The sequence below is a fragment of the Prinia subflava genome, chromosome 3, assembly GCF_021018805.1.
Source record: "Prinia subflava isolate CZ2003 ecotype Zambia chromosome 3, Cam_Psub_1.2, whole genome shotgun sequence".
Taxonomy (NCBI): domain Eukaryota; kingdom Metazoa; phylum Chordata; class Aves; order Passeriformes; family Cisticolidae; genus Prinia; species Prinia subflava.
The window spans coordinates 45,441,325-45,460,806 of record NC_086249.1 but is presented as its reverse complement, the minus strand read 5'-3'; the positions used below and the strand labels follow the sequence as shown (position 1 = coordinate 45,460,806).

General features: G+C 37.1%; 1 protein-coding gene across 1 annotated transcript in view; it reads left to right on the top strand.

The window, feature by feature from the left end:
- LRCH1 (leucine rich repeats and calponin homology domain containing 1) overlaps window positions 1–17,910 on the top strand; it is a 114,076-nt gene extending 96,166 nt beyond the window's left edge. The window contains exon 19 of the mRNA XM_063392115.1: window positions 15,344–17,910. Coding sequence (XP_063248185.1) covers window positions 15,344–15,457 — 114 coding nt within the window. The 3' untranslated portion in view covers window positions 15,458–17,910. The remainder of the gene's footprint in view (window positions 1–15,343) is intronic.
- Window positions 17,911–19,482: the final 1,572 nt, after the last annotated feature.

Genomic DNA, 19,482 nt, shown 5'->3' with positions numbered 1-19,482 from the left:
ACTGGTGCCTACATATGACAGTATAATGAAGGCTGAGTTCTTTTTAGTCTGTTTCAAGAATGCTGAAATGAAAAGACATTTTATGTGATTTCCACCACCATCCCCTTGGGGAGCAGATGGTAATGCAAGATTTCACATTGGGAAAGAATTCTAGTTTCAATTCTCTGTTTTATCTATATTTTAGCACTTGATTTGGAGAACAGCAAAAGTGACAGATCATTTTTGCTATTTGTAGGAATTTTGAGGGGGAGACTTTCTTACAGTTTCAATGAATCTTGGCTGGGTCTCTTAAGTTGTAATGGTTCATTTAGTTCTTGTAGTTATGTAATTTATTATGTTAGAATGATTTCATGTTAAAGGTAAAATTTCACTTCAGAGAAGATGAAAATCTCATTGTTGTGAACTTCTAGACATGGAGTATTAAGCTGTCCCAAAATTCTTCTGATGCATCATAAATTATCAGTGAATAAAAGGTCAGATTTTCCTGGCTGTAGCCTTTTGGGAAAAAAAAAGGCTAAGATCTGTTTTCATTGCTGTTATGAGACCTTTCAGAAATCTTTCCCTTTTTGATTTTGGATTTCTATAAGTAAGCTCTCTGGAGAAATATCTTTGTGGTATTTTGTGAAAAGGCATTTCCATTTATATATATTTATTGCCCCTCCTTTTTAATCCTTCCATCAAAAATACTTTTGAATTCGTCAGGATTTTAAAAAATTCTATTAAAGTTTATTTGTTGAAGAGTGTCATGGAGGCTTGGGCAAAAAGGCACATCTTACCTGTCTGATTTGTAAACTAACCATCTTTATGTATCTAAACAAGCATTAACTTCTCTTGAAGGGAAAAGCTCATTCACTTAAACATTAAATGAATTGCTTGCAATTGTAAACTTACAGTAGGTTTTAAGTACTCTGAATATATTCTGTTTGATTAGCTGTCGGTAATTTGCAAATGTATATTTGCTGTATTTTGTGAAAACACATGATGTTGTGGAACTAGCTGGTAGATGCTAGAACTTTGCTTTTTGTCCCTGTGTGTTGCAGGGACATGGATTAGGAACGCAAAGTTGTGTAATAGCGAGTATGACAGTCAGCTGTCAAAGTTTTTAATGAACTACAGATGGCGTGCTCATGCTGCTTCAGATTGAGTTGTGCAGTGCCTGACTATCTCTGCAGAAACCAGGAAAAGGAGTGCAGTGAATGACTTCTTTTTTAAAACAAGCACCTCATGTGGGAAAGTGATGGGTTCTACTTTCGGTTTCTTACATTTGTAGGTATTGGGCTTTTCTGTGGTACTTATGCCCATGTCTAGGTCCTAAGAATTGACTTGAAATTCTGCTGCATGGATTTGAAAAGGATTTAAAATTGTCATAATTTGGTTTGTTTTCAGTTATTTAAGGAATAGAGTATGTCCTGTTTCTCAAGCTCCACAGGTTTGGAATAATTTCCTGTTTAAACATGTAAAATGAAAATAAGAAAATAGCTGAGTAGTTGCTGTGTTGTGCTGATATGCATGGTCTCTTATTTCTGTGGTTTTCAGCCTTCAGTTCTTGGATCCAAATTACCTTCCCAGAATGATCCTGGGAAATTTCATACAAATGTAGAACAATGTAGCTGCTATGTCAGTGTGTCACACTGAGTATCAGGAGTTGGCATCTTGACCAAAGAATTGCAAATACAAAATTCAGGAACATCGCTGTCTCTTCATGGTATGTTTAATGACTGGTGCGTAGATGACTCTGAAAGCCATTACCTGCCAGGTGAGAATTCCAATACAGTGGGGGATGCGTTGAAATCAATTTTTGTTAACAGCCACATGATGCTGCTGATTGCATGCAGAAGGAATATGCTGGCTCACGTGCAAAAGGGAGGTTTGAAGGCTGACCCTTAATAAGAAACTAAATAGAAATGCTCTGGCTGCACCAGACTGTCAGAAGTGTGAGAACTGTAGGACAATCAAGTTGTGTCCAGTTTTGCCACTAGGCTTTGCTATAGCACCTTATTAGAGAACCTCTTAGATCACTTCTTGAGACAAAACAACATTTTTGTTTGATGTGAGAAAGGGTAAGTATCTGAAAGTATAAAGATTCAGAAAATGTCTGCTGTGCCCCTCAGGAGTTGTATAACAAAAACGTGCAATCTTTGTCTCTTAGAAAATTGCTAAAGAATACTTTTATTTTACATGGTTAACTAAACCCCATCACATTACCTGATTTCCTCTATAGTAGCAACACTGACAAACATTCCTACTTTTTGGCTGATACAGATTGAAATAAGCAGGTGGCAGTACATGTGTGGCAGGCAGGGCTGAGCTCCTGCTGCATTTTTTTAGTGACATGCAGTACTTAGATGGTGCCATTCACTGGACTTACCTTGTTAATGTCACATGAACCCTGTTACTGTGAAGCAGTACCACCCTCACTGCTTACTCAGCTCATCCATGCTGAACCCACCCTCTCATACTTTGTGGGTTTGAAAAATAAAGCTGGAATTTTTACTTCTCTTTTGTGTGGAAGTGTGGCCCCCAAAGTGTCAAATGTTTTATTGTAGTTTTACTCTTCCTAGTGACATCTCATCCCAGAGATACTAAAAATTGTCAGAAGAGTGAATTATCAGCACATTACCTTGTATGTGAAGTTATGGAAGTATTCTGTTTACAACTGCTCTTTCATAAAACCAGTAACAGTATATGCAAATAAAGGGAAAAATATTCATGCAGATTTCTTCAACTTATCATTGCCAAATCAGTATTCATACTTGGAGCAAGGACATAGACTTTCCTATTTTAACCTGCAAATTAATAACTTAATTAAACTTGAACTTTTAGTCTTGGTAGCTGTTATTCCTGGTAAACCATATTATATGCAATTTCAGCAGTGTTAACCAATACTCCTTTCAAAAGCTAAAAATAATTGATTTGTGGTGGGTTGAATGATACTTTACTATAAGTAAGATTTAGACCAGACAAAGCTGTACATTCAATATGTTTGAAAGACAAAAGTTACAAGTTTTGGTCTGGATTTTTTCTGGTTCTCAGTTATGAACAAATAAGGGGTATCAGAAGTAGGATCTTCTAAGCATTTTTTGAAAAAGAAAATTAAATATTTTTATTGTCTGTGAAATTAGCTTTTTACAAAGACAGGAATGAAGTTTTATGGTATGCAGCTTAGACTAATGTAATATCTTAACAGTTTCAGCACTTGAGCATATTTTGACCCTTTATGGGATCAGGTCAGAGAAATACAATTTATCTTTTTAAAAAGGGAAGAAAGTCTTGCCCCAGATAGCATATTGTGTCGATCTTCATACCTTTAAAAAAAAAGGCTGAAATTATCATGATTAGTACTAGAATGGTAATTTGTGATTTAGTGATAAAATGAAATCTTTTACAGCCAAATGTCCCAGCAGATTTACCAAGTGTCTGTGTTCCAGCACATCAGCAGTGATGCAGCCTAATTTAGTGGGACAAATAATATCTTGGGTAGCAATGAGAGGCTTCTGCCATGTCTCTTAAATTTTCAGTCATTTATATTGTGTGAACATATTGAGCAGAAAAGAGGATGATGATAAAGAATGGCTTTGTGGATTTGAAGTCATTGTACGAAGATGCAGACTACAAAAGATTTAGCTGTGCCCCTTCTGAGTGACTTTCGAGTCCTGCAAATGGGACCTAATTCCATGTTTCAACCTCTCCTCTGATAATGAGATCCACTGTGTGGCAATGTCAGACAGAATTATTCTAAAAATCAGTGTGACTTGAGTTAGCGTAGCAAATTATGTAAAACAATAATAAAAAAAAACAAAACAGAAAGCTTTTGTATTCTAAAAGTAGCAAAACAAAGTAAAGAAGGCAGCCAGGCAGTGACTCTGAAGTTTTTTACCTTCTAGCCACGTGTTAGTTGTTCAACTGGTAATCATGTTTTTCAGTTTAATACAAGGCATATTATCATTTTCACTTATGCTTGTTTTCTAATCACTTGACATAATCAGCTACTTCTCCATAGTTTCATCATGAGACATCCATGAAGTTGCAGTAAGTTTTATCAGGTAGGACTCCTTTCTCCATCTTTCCCTCCAGACTCAGTGATGGACACTGTTTGGCCTACAGTATGGAGTTAAGTGGTTTAATACGCTCTCAATTACACTTCTGAAAGCAGAGTTCTGTGGTTCTTTCTATTTGTGTTTGGGTATGGTGCATATGCACTACAGATTTCTTTCTTTAGTGCACTTCTGGAAATTTACTCTTGACTTTTGTTACCAGAGTGTAACTCCGAGGAGGTCAGTTCTGAAATGCTGTTTTCAGTCACTGCAGGGGCATGCAGAATGTGGGTGGTTTGTGCACACAAACAGCTGGCTATGCTTTTGCTGTCTCATTTCTGTCTCTGTTTATCCTGTGTGCATGATTGACAGCTGTATGATTTAATCATACAGCTTCATAGACATAAAGTATCAGTCCATAAATGTAATAATTAAATAGATGTATCTTTGTAGTTCTTACTAGCAATAATTTCAGTCCCCTAAATGAGAGGGGCAGTGTTTGTCATATATGGGTGGAAGGGTGATTGTCTTTGAGACTTTGTGTGGAGGTCATGTGCTTTTTCACAATTTCATGATGTCATGTTTTAGTTTTGTATTTTTATTGCACAATATCAGTGCAATAAGTGGAAATACTCCTACCATTACAGAAAAGCTGTATTTTTTTCATCTATAGTTACATTAGAGAAATCTAAAATACATAAAATATAAATATTTTACATTATAAGGTGTGAATATAATACCAGATTATCCATTGTCAGAGAACACACAAAAATAGACATTCCTAAGACTTCCTCAAGTTTCACTGGATTCAACTAAAACACATCATGGCAGTTTCTGTAGAAAGTTTCTTCTGCATGTGTTGGCTGGTTTTGTACGCTTTGGCTTCTTATGCTGCTTAGGATGTTGATCTTGGGTTAACAACTTCATCAGTATCTGTAACAAGTCAATTTACTACCAGTTCTCAGTCTCTAAACTCTGAAATGACTCCCTTCTCCATTTGACTGCAGTAGGGACTATTGGCATTGTTTTGCGGGTTTTTTGGACAAAAAAATTTGAAAAATCCTTGTTATAAAGTTCTGGCATTTTCTTTTTAAAATATAAGTTGAATGTATCTTAGCTATTTACTTTTTAAATGTGTTTGCAACAAGTAGGAATTGAGCCTTAAATGTTGTTCCAAAATTATTCCCGTATTTACTGGGTTTATTGGTGTCTTTTGTATAAATGCAGTATATGATGTATTTGGTAGTCACAAATAGTTTGCACTAAAATTTGTTTCTGTAGTAAGCAACTTGTGGATGTAGGTATTGTCAATCACAGTACTAGTTCTATCCCATTTTTAAACAAGATTAGCATGTTTTGTGCTGCCTGTGAGATTTCATACTCTCTAAAATAACAGAATTGCATTGAAGTTTATTATCACATTAGAGTTTTGAGTTGAAAAAATCTGAAAAATGTCTGCAAAAAAATTGCTGTTGCTAGGCAGGTTGGTTCCCTGCTCTGTATCTGTATCAAAATTTTGCAGCTTTTGACTCCTGGTAAAGCTAAAACCAGTCATGGTAAGCAAAAAAAAAAAAAAAAAAAGTGTCACTATTTTATTTGTGTATGAATGACAGTTTTGACTTCAGTTTCACTAGCCACTTTTCAGGATAGAAAGACATTTTAAATATTTTAAAGTCTAATTTATTTCAAACTGGATCTTGCAAACTTTTCGCTAATAGGAAACAGACATTGAACTTCCATGTCTTGGTTTATTTGGTGTACTGTCAGTTCATTAAGGAAGTGAGGCTGAAAAACTTCCACATGAACAGTGTTCACACAAACTCTCAGTGCATGTAATTTTGTTCAGTAAGTATTAATTATCTCAGTAAGGCCTTATTTACAATAGAAAATGGTGTATCTTAAATTGCATTTCAGAAGTACTAGTGTTGCTTGGTTTGATTTAAATGTTAAATATTGTGGGAACTTACTGATACTATTGCATATTACACTTCATATTGTATAGCTAGTCTAGAGTAAGTTCCTACATCAAGTCCTTGATACTTTCCAAAAAAGCTATGGGAATCTAATCTGCTAATATAATTTTAAAAATACATAATTTTAAATATGCTACATAAGAAATTTAGTGCCCAGTTCTTCAGTTTAGAAACTTTATTAAAATAAGGTATACTTAGTACTACAATGACTTAAGTTTCTATCCCAGGGTATCATTTGAGGTGATACTTGAATACCAAGTTTTAGATTATTGTATTAGAGAAATTTGCATACTTCTAATGATTTCTGTAAGTGCTTTTTCTTGAGACTTCATATTACTGCTGCTTGTGCTTTTAACAGCTTTCTAACACACTGTTTGCTATTTTATAAGTTAGCTTTTTCAGCTGGTTCCATTTAAGCATTTGAATAAGGTCCATATGGACAAAGGTGTGCAGACCTCATTGGAATGAGCGGATCACACGAGCTTCCTCACCCTTGTGAACTTGGACATAATTTCGGAAGGATCAGAAGGCCTTGAGCTCTTCTTCCTTAACATTCTGATGTTGTATGATAGCTTCAGTATTTAGAGGAGCTAAAAGAAAGCTGGGATGTCTAGTGACTAAGGCAATACTAGGAAGAAACTACTCCTACATGTTTATGCTAGAATAATTGTAATAATTTATTTATCAATATCGTTCTATTTTTGTATTTTTAATTTTTTGCACTCTTTTTCTGTTCTAATGGCTGCCCTTCGGGATAGGCTGACCTCTGCTCTCCGTATGACATCCTGCAGTCGGATATTCGTCACATTCGAAAGACTGTTGACACTCTGCTCGCCCTCGGGGAGAAACCCCCACAATCAACTTCTACTTTTCGCTCCTGGGATCTATTAGGCTTTTGTCTTTTCCATATACTTTTTATAGTCTTGATGTATATAACTTATCACTGGAATTTGCTAACAGCATAACCTGTTCGCATGTGCGCACAAACTTTCCGCTTTGTCTCTGACAAATTACAGGTACTTAATTTCCTTCCTTTACCTTACAAGCTTCTCCCTTTCCCTTGCTTCCCTTCCTTATAATATCTTTATTAATCTCTTCAAATAGGAGAGAAGAGTAGCATCTTGAAGGCAAGTCCCATGTCTTCTATTCCCTCCAGCTGTAGTTTAAGAACTTATGTACCTCTTTATTTATAGTTTTTCCTTTCATGTTGCCTAGACTACTCGCTGAATGTGTTAAGGCAGTGAAGCTCCTCTTGTTCCACTTTTGGGTGTAGGCTAGATGAATATCACAAGCTAAATAGAACTGAGCCTCTTTCTTGTAAAAATCCAAGAATGCTGCAGATATTGAAGCAGCTTCAGGTGGCACTTGCAGCAGGTAGTAGTATTTTCTGAGTGGGTGCCAATTATCTCTACATATACTGTGTTAAGAGCACTTGGAGAGCTATCTTCCAAATTACTGTGATTTTTTAATTCTTATATATTAACAAGAGCACTGTAACTTTAAAGATTATTGTTCATCTCTACTGTTCTGATTAAATTCCATACTGGAGTACTCATGTTTTCCTATGGTAGAATAATCTTTTTCTTCTGTTGCACAGAACAATGTTGAACTCCTTTTAAACGCTTGCTACAGTAGACCCCAAAGCTGGCTGTAAATTAGCAGTGGGTATGAGCAAGCTATAGAATCCAAGGGACTTTAGAATGTTTCCAGATGAAGATCATGCAGTACAGTGAGACAGTTTGGGAATAAGCTATTAGATTCCTTTACCTGCCATCCTTTTTTGTGTGGCGTCAAGCAAGTCTCATCATTATCTTCTCTGTTTCATCACCTATGAAAATGCAGATACTGTTTGTTTGTTTGTTTGTTTGTTTTTGTAACCAGTGCAGCAAAGACTATGTAGCTAGGAAAATGGATCCTCTGGGAAGACTTTAGCTTTTCCATCCTAGGAGGTTTTAGAGAGCAGCTTAGACATACATTAGCCAGAAGCTATTTTGGTATGTTTGAACTCTGCCTATGGTTAGATTGCAGGTCTGATGACCTCTGTTTCCCTTCCAGTTCTGTGTTCTGTTCATCTGCTCTAAAACTTAAATTAAGATAATTTTCGAGTTTTTTCATTATAGACATTACAGACATTTGTATATGAAATATACAAATGAAAATTGATTGAAAATACAAATCCTCGAGTATAAGCCCACACTGGTGTTGCAATATTAGCCTAAGTGCTGTTGCCTAAATTTGTAACTCAGTCTCAGACTAGCTAACCAAAAGACCTGTTTTGTGTCTTGGAAATATATACATTCATTTTCCTTATCTAGTATATAATAAAATTAGCTGTAGACTTTAAGAGTACAACTAGGATAAGAATTTGTATGTTACTGATTATTCTGGCCATACAGTTATTATTTAATGCTGCTCTACAAATATCCGCACTCCACAAATACTTGTAAAATTTTATTAAAAAACTTATAAATGCACTTTTATTCCTAGTTTCTGTGGCTTAAATATGTAGATAGATACATAATATAGACAGATGTAGATAAAAAGCAGTAAATGTGTCACTAGATACGTATTTTACAATGTAAAAATTAATTTCAGATGATGGATAAATCAAAAATTTTAAAGGATTTGATGTCTGGCAGCTTCCAGTGCATACATAACCAGCTTTATTGTAAAGAGTGTTATCTGTGACCGGGCAAGAGTTCAGTGAGTGCTTCAAAGCTTTTTATTTGGTGTGTAGCTGTAGGCTTGTGGCCTCATCCTGCACAGGCCTGTCTTCTAACCGTGTGCCTAATTTCAGCAGTTCCAACAGCAGACACTTGTTTACTCAGTCACAGCTTGACATTTAAGCTTCTACTTTGAGCAGGTCTTTGGTTTGATTTTTGTTGTATTGTTCTAGTTATTTTGCTTTTCTGATGAAACTGAGTGATGTATGGCTTGAATCAGTTCAGAATCTGTTAATATGTTTCTCTGTAATCCAGTGTTGGCATTTGAGGCAAAAGTGATGTCTTCTGTAGGGCTGGGGTTTTGCTATTGCTCCCGTAATTGGTGAACAGGTCTCCTGTTGAAGCTTTGTGTTGTGCCCTCCTTATGTGGTGCTGAACTACATGTATGAGTACCTCTTTTCAAATTAGAAAACCATGTGGAGAAAGGTTTTGCTACCATCCTGTAATACACATCTGTCTCATTGTCTAATAGCACATCTGATTATCCACTGTCTCCAGTTTGGAGCGTGGTAAGAGGAGTAATCAGTGTGTTTTGCATTGTCAGTGTGTGCAAATGGAAGTTCATGTCTTTGGTGGTTCTGAATGCTTTATCAGAGTAGGCACTGGGCTAGAAACTGAACTCCTGTTGTGCCAGTGTAGACCAAGTGAACGTCCCCAGTCACAGTGACACTTAACTCTCAAACTTCTCTGAAGTCCTAACTTTGTATATGCTTACCATGCAAACAGAGTCATCACTCAGTTACTTAGGGAGCATTTTCTGTGTGTTCTCAGCTATGACAATACCTGGTATTGAAAGTGCAGCATTATGTGCAGTTTCTGGTTGTTAGAGATGGCGAAGCTGTCTTGAAACAGATGGTGAAAAACACCAAACACACTTGTTCATGACAAGCACAGCTGTGCTACCATACATGAGGCTTATCCAGTTTGGTATTTTGGGGAGGTTGTTATTAATTACACTTCCAAATATCTATAAATCTTAAAGGGAAAGAAATAGTGAAATTACCCTTACATTTTCTAAGTCTGAATATAATAAAGTTTCTCAAAATATATTTCAGACATAATGCACATATGAAAAATATCTGTCTTTCCATCTCTGAAGGCAGTAATTCTTACACTATATGGGTAGCTGGAAACTAAAACATCATTAATCTGCTCTAATAGGTTCTTTGCTAAATTCAGAGTCCTGTTTCTGTGCTGCTGTTCCGTGGCTTTAGTACTTGTGAACCAAACAGTTCAACTCTTTGATGGTTCCTCACCTTTGAGGAGATGTCAATATTGAGATATCCACTTAGATATAATTGGTACTTACTGCTTATAGCCAGTCACATAATTAAGTTGATCACCTTGAGTTAAAAAAAAAAAGGCATATTGTAGTTCATTCCTATATTCACTAATAACACTAATTATATTTGCTCCTCTGTTTCTTTTCCCATTCATTTTTTCCATTGCAGTGATCATCAGAGATTTCCTAATAAATTGGTTTCCAATCTGTACTGTGCCCATCATATTAATTATTTTTATGTCCTGTGGAGGTCATCTCATCCATACTGCAATAAAATAATAAATACAGCCTTTAGTGGATATTCTTGCAAGCAAACTGTGTTTGCACTGGATCACAAGTGGCATTTTGATGTGAGGATTTAGGTTTCTTTTTCCTTGACCCAGAAAAAAGAAGTATTTTCAAGTGCAGTGTAATGCAGTGTCATAGTCCTTCAAATGCCTCTTGCATATTAACAAGGTTTTATAGCTGAAAGCTGTATATAGATCCCATTGTGCTCCTGATAAGTGTTCTGGAAGTTGAACTTTATGTGAATGGGGATTGAATTAGATCCAAGCAAATATTCAATACAGTTTTCTACTCAGTATACATTAATAAGTTACCAAAGAATTGCCATGTCATCGTTCTTCACAAAAAAAATTCTCCTGTTGCAAAAAAAAGAAAACCAAAAAACGTGCAGGCTGAGAAAAAATGGTACAGCTGGTTTTGTGAACCTTTGCCATTTCCTTCATTTCTGGAACACAAGCTGTATTATGCAGAAAGAGCAATAGAAAAATACTGTAAGGTAATGACCTATTCTGCTTTGATGATACAAAACACTCATCACTTTCTCAGAATTTAATATGTGAGTTTATGGTATAACTGGTATTTCCCTTGTTAGAGTCTGTTTTCTCTTACTGTTTCATGTGTGTCTTGTCTTTATTAAAATTTTTGTTCCTTGAAGTTTCAAATCACTGTTTTCTAAGCATGTTAGAAAAAAATTGTGAGGGAGTTTATAAAATATGTGGTCTGCTTTTAAATTTTATGGTTCAAGGTCATAATGTATTGAAGAATCCAAAGCCCATCATCAGCAATTAGAGTTTTGCAAATATTTCTGATTTATTGAATGTGCAGAAGATGCACCTATCTAGATATAGAATCATAGTCATTTGGCCATGACTCCAAATACATAATTTTGCAGTTGCAGTATAGCCTGAATTACTGTGCTTTTTTATATCTCTTTTCACTTGTTCTTGAAATGGTAGTTCTGTGCATATATAAACATCAACAGTAATAGTGGAAAAGGAAAAAAATATATAAAAGGACATTATTTTAAATTGCCTTATATATATGAAAAAGTAAATATTTGCTGTAGCTTTCTTTTCCAACTCCTCAGAAAGAAAACTGGCCTTGACCTAAAAAAATGTAAAGGCTGAGTGTATTGCACGTAAGTTTGCTTAAGTGTAATGCCTTGAAGTTTCTTTTATTGACTTCCCACTTCAAAACAGTTGGCTTTGAACATGAAATGATGGGCATTACCTGGACCTAGGTTTTTAATTTGTGCTTTGAGGAATTGCACATTCCAGTATTCATTTTTTTATTAATATTTTTCCTCGTAGATCTGAAATTTCGTATTCTACAAATACAAGGAAGAAAGAGAAAGGCTCTTGCCGAATCGTGGGATTCCATTTCTCTGTATTTTTACTAACAAATAGAGACAGTTGGGCCCTGCTCTTATCATGATGTGGTCGTTTTATCAATTACCAATCTGATATTATAGCAGCAATGTCTTTTTTATAAATACTTAATGTATCTAAATCGCTGAGCTGCTTGCCCTGCCATAAACTAATTGAAACCAGTTCTTTTGACTTTGAAGACATCTGGTGTCAAAGAAAATAGATATGTATGTGAAATATGTTACGTATTCTTGAGGGATTAGTGTCATTGTGTATTTTTGGCTTTCTTCTATCCTAAATCAGACATTTTGTTTCAGGATTAGAAACTTGCTTTGGCAAGCACATGCACACGTGTACATTTGTGGGTAGACGTAGTACTGTCTCCTTGTGCTGCTTTGTGATTCAGCCTGCTGCTGCCTCCTTTTTGTGCACTTCTTAACTTTTTTTTTCCTTCAGGAGGAGTTTGTTCTTCTGCTTCATGTTGAGTTTGAAAACATCTTTATCCATTCGAAATAGCTGTGTGTCTGTAGCAGGTGGTTTGTTTGCAACAAGTAATTTAAGTTCCTTTGTGTTCTTAGAGAGAAAAAGGCAGTAAAAATATATTAGATCTTCATTTTTGTAGTGGATACAGAATAGAGAGATTGGTGCTGCTATGAGAGGAGTGGCAGCCCTTCCCACCACAATTGTTTTAGTCTGGTCTGTAGAATTAGTATTCATTTCTTCGATCTGTTCTTTTGGGGTTTGTTCAGTGATGGTTTCAACAGGGGTGTTTTTAGAGAGAATTCACAATTCTACACAAAAGTGTTATGCATTTGAAACTATTGTAATTGGGACAGAAATTTTATTAAATGCGGGGAGAAGCGAGTGAAGCTGAGTCTCCTCAGAGTCAGGGGCAAGTTCTCCTCTTGGTTGGTGAGGCATTTTTTTTTTTCAAAAAGCTAGGATTTAAGGAGAGCTTTGAAATGTCCATGGTGTGCAGCTTCACAGCCCTGCTGTTGGTGGTTTCTAGAGAGCAGTTGTATCTGGTGAGGGAATGAGGCAAGGCATGGAAAGGCAGAGACAGCAGCTGAACTTAAGTGTGGAGACACCTGGGATGTTACTGCTGTTATGGAAGGCTGTTGTTTGTGCTTTGGATTCCATCCTTGGCAAGATTTGCCTTTTCTTAGTCTGAGAAGTAAATATGTGACTCAAAAACTCTGCTTTGAAAAGTATGTGACACAGGGTTGATGAAAGCCATTTACAAAGCTTTAAAGATAGTGTTTAGGGCTTACATACCAGAGCTGACTTGTGACACATTAGGAGAAGTTTGTCATTTTTAGGAGATGGCATCAGTCTCAGTGTCAAGTTTGGAAAGTTTATTGTAGCCATGTGTTTAGCTGCAGAATTATAAAGTATTAGCCAAGTTCCTCGTGCCTCATAAGAGAAGGCTGCCAAGTGTGTATGTTTTGAGCACTAACATAGAATGATACATAAAAAAGTTACGTGGTGGGAAACTTTTCACTCCTACAACACAGTTGTATGGTCCTATTTTTTTACAGACCTCCTAGAACAGCTTTTCTGATTGGAGTATGCATCTTGTAAATACAACACGTGGAGAGAGATTGCTTCATACAAACTAAATTACTATGCTGTATTTAAAATAATTGGATAACGCTTGCCTTTAAAAACAGAAAAAAAACCATATTGGATGGGGTTTTTATAGGAAATGGGGCACACATTCCCTTATGCTTTTAGTGCAAATGTGCTTATAAACAACTGCAAAAATCCTAGCAAGAGAACATGACAGAACAGCTCAGTGAGTGCTACAAGGTGCCACAAAAACAGTGGGTTTGGAATTTACTTTTTTTTTAAGTAAACATCCTTGACCTGTGGTGGTTTAAGTATATCTGACTTCAATAGCAAATTGTGGAATATTCTCAAACATAAATATCTAGTGAGGTAGGTTTTCTTAAGGCTGGGTTTTTGAGTTCAGTCCATACCCATGTAATGCCAGTCGCTCAGTTTTCAGATTCTGGATTCAGCAGGCCTTCTTATTAAATACCTTCTGTCTAGCATGGAAGAATAATGAAATATTGCCATGCTAAGGGCCACCACATCTGTGAAACAAGAACCTACTGTGCAAGGTAGGAGAGAAGTAGAAGAGTGTGGAAAAAGTAACATTTCACTTCAGGTCTGATTTGTATTCTCAAATAAGATTAATAGAATTAATTTTTTTTAAACAATTTCAAGCATTGTGGATTTTTAGATGAACTGGCTCCCAGGACAGTAGATTGGCAAAATGTCTAGTAGAAATCACACCTTTGAAGTAGTAGAATGTTGAGGGGGGGGAGGGGGGTTTCCCCTTTTATTTGATATCTCTCTGTATCTACCTTCTTATGTAATTACTCCAGTGGTAATCGGTATCAGTTTAGGAGTTTGCATCCTAAACATTAACATTACAGACACAAGAGGAATATTCAGTAGAAGACAGGTTGTTAATTAAATGCATCAGTAGTTTTAAAAGCTGAAAGTTTATTCAATAACTAACATAATTAATAGTGAGAATATCAAAACCACCCTCTCTTTCCAAAAAATCAGTATTCCAAGTCTGCTGATGGTCATGTATGGATGCACAGGGAAGGAATGGGTTAGATCCCAGAGATGGTGCCTTTTTCATGCCTAAAGCAATGATGTGCAGCTTAAGGACTTCATGAGCCAGACACTGTTTTCCATGTGTTTGTGTTTAACAGCATTGTTTGGATTTTTCTCTTACCTGTATATTTTTGTCATCCCACTTACGCTTTTGGCTTCCATGTTGTGGCAGTGAGTCTCACAGTTGTAATTATGGTTTATGTGACATAGTCTGGCTTTTCCATTTATTTATTACAGACCTGCTGCCCAATTTCATAATTTCATTGATTTCTTAACAAGAATACCCAGTTATATTGAGAAAAACTTTTTAAAGAGAGGGCCAGTCATGATGCAAGGCTGCCCCTCTAAGGCTTTCTCTAATTATTCATGGGTGGGTGTCTTGCTCTCCCTGTAGGATATAGAGTATTTACTGCTTGACTGTCTTCTGCTGTAACAGCCTCTGTGGACAGCCAGTGAGTTCTGTCCTGGCCATGACTGCCATGTCCTTATGGTGGATAAAGTGGATTCCTGGGTGTTTCAAATAAGGTGCAAATACTCAGAACAAAACAGTTTGCTCATTGAATGCACAACATTGCACACACTTCCCTGTATGTGCTAGAGTGTAGTTTTCAAGGTGCATATCCTGGGACCTGTCTGGAGCTCAGGGGGCGAATGGGATTTTTTTGGTTTGCCTTTTTTTAAACAGTCAGCCTTCCATCCCCCATCTCACACATATGTCATAGCAGGGCAAATGCTGTGTTATCCTGTTTTGCAGGTGAAAGTTTGGTGTGTGCTTGCTGGCCTCAATCTTAGCTGTTTACATGCTGTAATGACCACAGGATAACTTGGTTTCTGGGGCCCAGAATTAACAGATCTCTCACTAACTCTTAAGTGTAGCGGGAACAAAATATGAGACTTCCTGTCAAAATCACAGGAAGTTCTTTTTAATTAAAAATAGGAAACGATTCCTGCTTGCTGGGCTTTGTGTTCCAAATGTGATCATGTGAAGTGAGGTTCTGCAGTGAGCATTGAATATTCTAATCTTTACTCCTTTTTTGTCTTTGTCTAGGAGAAGCTCTGCCTACCACATCATATCCTAGAAGAAAAGGGCTTGGTAAAAGTGAGCATAACAGTTCAAGCATTGCTAGATGTAACCACAGTGAAACAAGCTTTATTCACATGAAACTACCCTCTCTGCTGTTACCAGCTACACTGTGCCATGAAAGAATCAAAAAACTGCCCATTTTTTCAAACTGCATTGAAAACAACTCCAGTACTCCAAGAGTATTCTTATGATTTTAAACCCATGTTTCAGACTGTACATATGTGTCAAACTACAAAGCAGAGACTGAACAGAAACATTTTCCAGGGGAAGTTGGCGCTTCACTGCTTTTCTAGCTCACTTTGTACAGTACTTACTAAAACAACCACCTCTCTGCCACTTAAAACCGTGTGGAGTACACAGCTGTCTTGCAGCAAGATACCTTTGTATTACCAAACTACGAATCACTGTAATCACCTGGGGGGAGGGAGAAGGGAGAATTAGTCAGACTGCTACCACCTTAGGTTTTTCTGCAGTTGCTTCAGGCTATTGCCTTTTAAAAATATCCAGACTTAAAATATTTATATAAATATTATTTATTAGTGAGTTGTTATTCATCCTTTGGATGCAAAATGTAAATTAGGAAACTGTATTTTATTACTGCTTTTTTTGTGGTTAAACACTTTATTTTAATATAAATACTTAGTTATTTTTTATTCTACTTGGTGTGCAGTAGCTCTAGATCTCCGTAAATTGTATTTTCTAATATGTAAGATAAAAAAAGCAAACAAAATAGGTGCTTCTATTAAAAGAACAGCTAGCTGGAATGGCATTCTTTATTTCTTGAATCTGTGGAACATTGGTTAAAAATTGTCTGCATTCCATTGAGTTTCCTACATTCCAGTAACACCTCTCCCCTCACTAGACTAAATTGGCTGAAAGTGAGAGCACACCCATTTTATTTGTATATAGATGTTTAAAAACAAAAGGAAATATGTAAACTTGAAAAATAAATGTGAACAAATATTTTTGATTGCTTATTTTACTATGCACAAGACATTTAACTTTTGCCACAACAAAATGAATTATGTGCATTAGGATCATGTGTCTTGAAACGTAATTTTGCACTGTAACTTGATTTCTTTTAAAGATTACAGCACTACAGAACAAATAGTGAAAAATAGCACAAGAATATTAACAAGATTCACCAGGTAGCTAAAAAATTAACTTGTTTTCTTCAGTAATTCCTTCAAGAGGAGGTAAAATTATTGAAATTGCCAAAGGCAGTCTCAAAGATCTGATCTTCCAGATCCGACCTGCCTGGGTACAGTGCTTCTCTTTAAAAGTATCCACAGAATTAAGCACAATGTTCTGTAGTGCACATTCGCAGCATCAGACCTCTACTTCCACGTCAGCAATAGGAAATAAACGTTCTTCTCCTTATCACCACTTTACATTTTTCAAAGAGATTTTTAAAAGCATCATTTATTATTAAGACATCAAAAGTTCCAGCACAGTGATCCCTCTGCTATCTGGAACATCCCGTTTTCATTCACTCAAGAAGCCAGTGATGGGATTTGGGCAAGCAGGAGGGGGCAGCTGCATGTGGTGAAAAGGAAAGCTGGCTGGGGACACACAAGCAGGGAGTTTGAAATGTAGAGTCGCAAAAATAAAGAGGCAAGGGGGTGGGAGGACTAAATATTTAAGCAGGAGAATGTGGAGAGAACTGTTGTATGAAGGTTTTTGGGCGGAGCACTGCATACTTGTCACTGCCCCCTCTGGAGGCAGCGGCACACACGTTCACTGCCTTGGAACCGGCCCGTGCTCTGCTGTGCTTGGGACCTGTCTGAGCGCACACCGCACACCAACACCGCGCACTGCTGGCGGGCTGGAGGCAGCGAAAGGGGGCTCGCAGACAGCAGTATGCAGGGAATATCCAGTTACTTCAACCAAAGCAAAAACATTTATTGTCTAGAGGGAACATTGCCTGAAATTGTCACTTGATCGGCAGCTAGCGTATTGTTTCCTATAAAATGTACTGTGCACTTTAACACTAAATGAAAATGTATTTTAATATTTTACAGAGCTGCACAAATAGCTGTTTTGTCAAAAAGCACGAACAATGTAAAGAAAATAAGTTTTCAAGTCAGAGTTTATCAAATTTTAAAAGCATTCAAGGATCCAGTATAAAAATAGGAATATTGATTTCTGCATCTTGAGGGATAAAATGCAGGTTTCCTGAGTATTTTTTTACAATGTATATATGGCAACATGAAGCTTTGTAATTATTATTATTTTGACAAATCTTGTTTTTTCATAATTAAAATTTTGATTTTCTCCTGATAGTGTCTTTCAGTATTTGTTTGAAGTTGGCTGTAAATAAGTAGCTCTAAGTATTTTGTAATACAGCTTTTTTTATGCAGTCTTAATCTGTATGGCTAAAAAGAGAATCTTCATGATCCTTTGTACAATATTTATATGTGCAATAAAACATGCATGGCAAATCTCTAATACCCTCTGCAGTGAACATAATGTATATAGGAAATCTTTACTGTAGTTACAATTAAACTATATTATTTGCAGAAACCCTTTAATGGCTATTCCTGATGATTTCTTGTAAAAGAGATGGTAGTTTGAGAGCTTAACACTGGAAATGATGGATTTGGTGATGGAGGAAGATGATGATGCAATGCAAATAAAGGAATTTGGCAGCTGAGGTAGGCATGAGGTACTGTTGGGTGCCTGCAGAGTTCTCCCTGCAGCTTTGCTGCTCCTGTTGTGGCCTCCTGCCAGTCCTCCAGTGGCAGTGAATTATCTGCCCTCGGCCGCCAGGGCTGGGCTCAGCCAGATCCCTCAGCTTGCTCCTGCTCACACTGGTGGATGAGAGCTGTTCATTTTACTGCTGACACTTCTCTCTACAGGGCAGCCTTTTCTCCTCCAGAAGTGCAGAGACTGCTCTGCAGCCTTCTGCTTCAGCAAACAAAACCTGTGGATTCCTTGGTAGTACTGAATCCAAGCAGTAAACACAGCCTTCAGCCCTGGGGCTAACCCAGTGTGCCAGGGCTGTGCTCTGCTGCTTTGCTCTGCCCCTGGCTGCACAAACAAGGAACAGGTCACAGCACCCAGCCTTCTCTTGCCCATGCAGGTTTCTGAAGTCATCCAACTACAGGTTCTCCTAGATTCCAGTCTCTCTGATGGAGTGTCTTTACCTCAGTGAACAGGTGACTTTAGGGGCTGTATTTTCACATTTGATAGGGGCGTCTGGAAACAGAGGATCTTTCTGCAATGATTTCTTTTGGAGAGCTCTTGCAATGCACACAGTTATGTCTTCCCAGCATTCACAGCTTATTTCATAAATAAATGGATGCAAGATTGATAAAAGTCAATGCATAATTTAAGGCTGTCACCAACACCAGCCTCCCTGTAACCTAGAATCTAGCAGGAGCCAGAGACACAGGAGCGTATTCAGCACTGCTTAAAGAAGGAAACCCATCCTACATCTCTTAGAGTATTTCCTCTGGCAAGAGCAAGTCAAGGTTTGAGCATCAAGTCAGGTCCAGCTGAACCCTGAGAAAGCTGAGTTTACAAGTGATTACTTGGCTGCTTACTGGAACAATCTGTGTTCTTGTCCAAGGCAGCTTGCAGACTTATACCAGCAAGAGCTATTTTAGATCTGCAACTGTCAGGACTAAATTCTGCCATCTTTTGTAAAATAAGAACACATGCTTTCAGCAATGAGATATTAGATCATCTAGACAGCAGTTGCTTTTTTCAGATCTATTTAGCAGTCTCCTCTCAGTCCTGTCAAATCTAAGATACACAGTACAAGTCTTTCACACTCTTAAGAATTAAAGGCAAGTGGAGAAAAAATCTTTTTTACTACAGACCACTTCCTTCACATTTTAAGAGGTCTTTTCTGTAAGTATCATCCATGAAATAACTCCATTTGCTTGATAATGCACAGGACAGTAAACTACTGTGCACAGCAGGCTTTTCTCTGCGTTCTTCACCAGACTTGGTCCTTGGAAGGTGTTTACACAGGCCAAGGAAAAACACTCCTGTCACTTCAGATTAAGTAGCTGGATTAGCTGTGCCACTAACAACTTCCTTTACCATTAAAGGACAAAGTAAACCCCAGTAATTAATTAGCTGAATGGGCACACTGT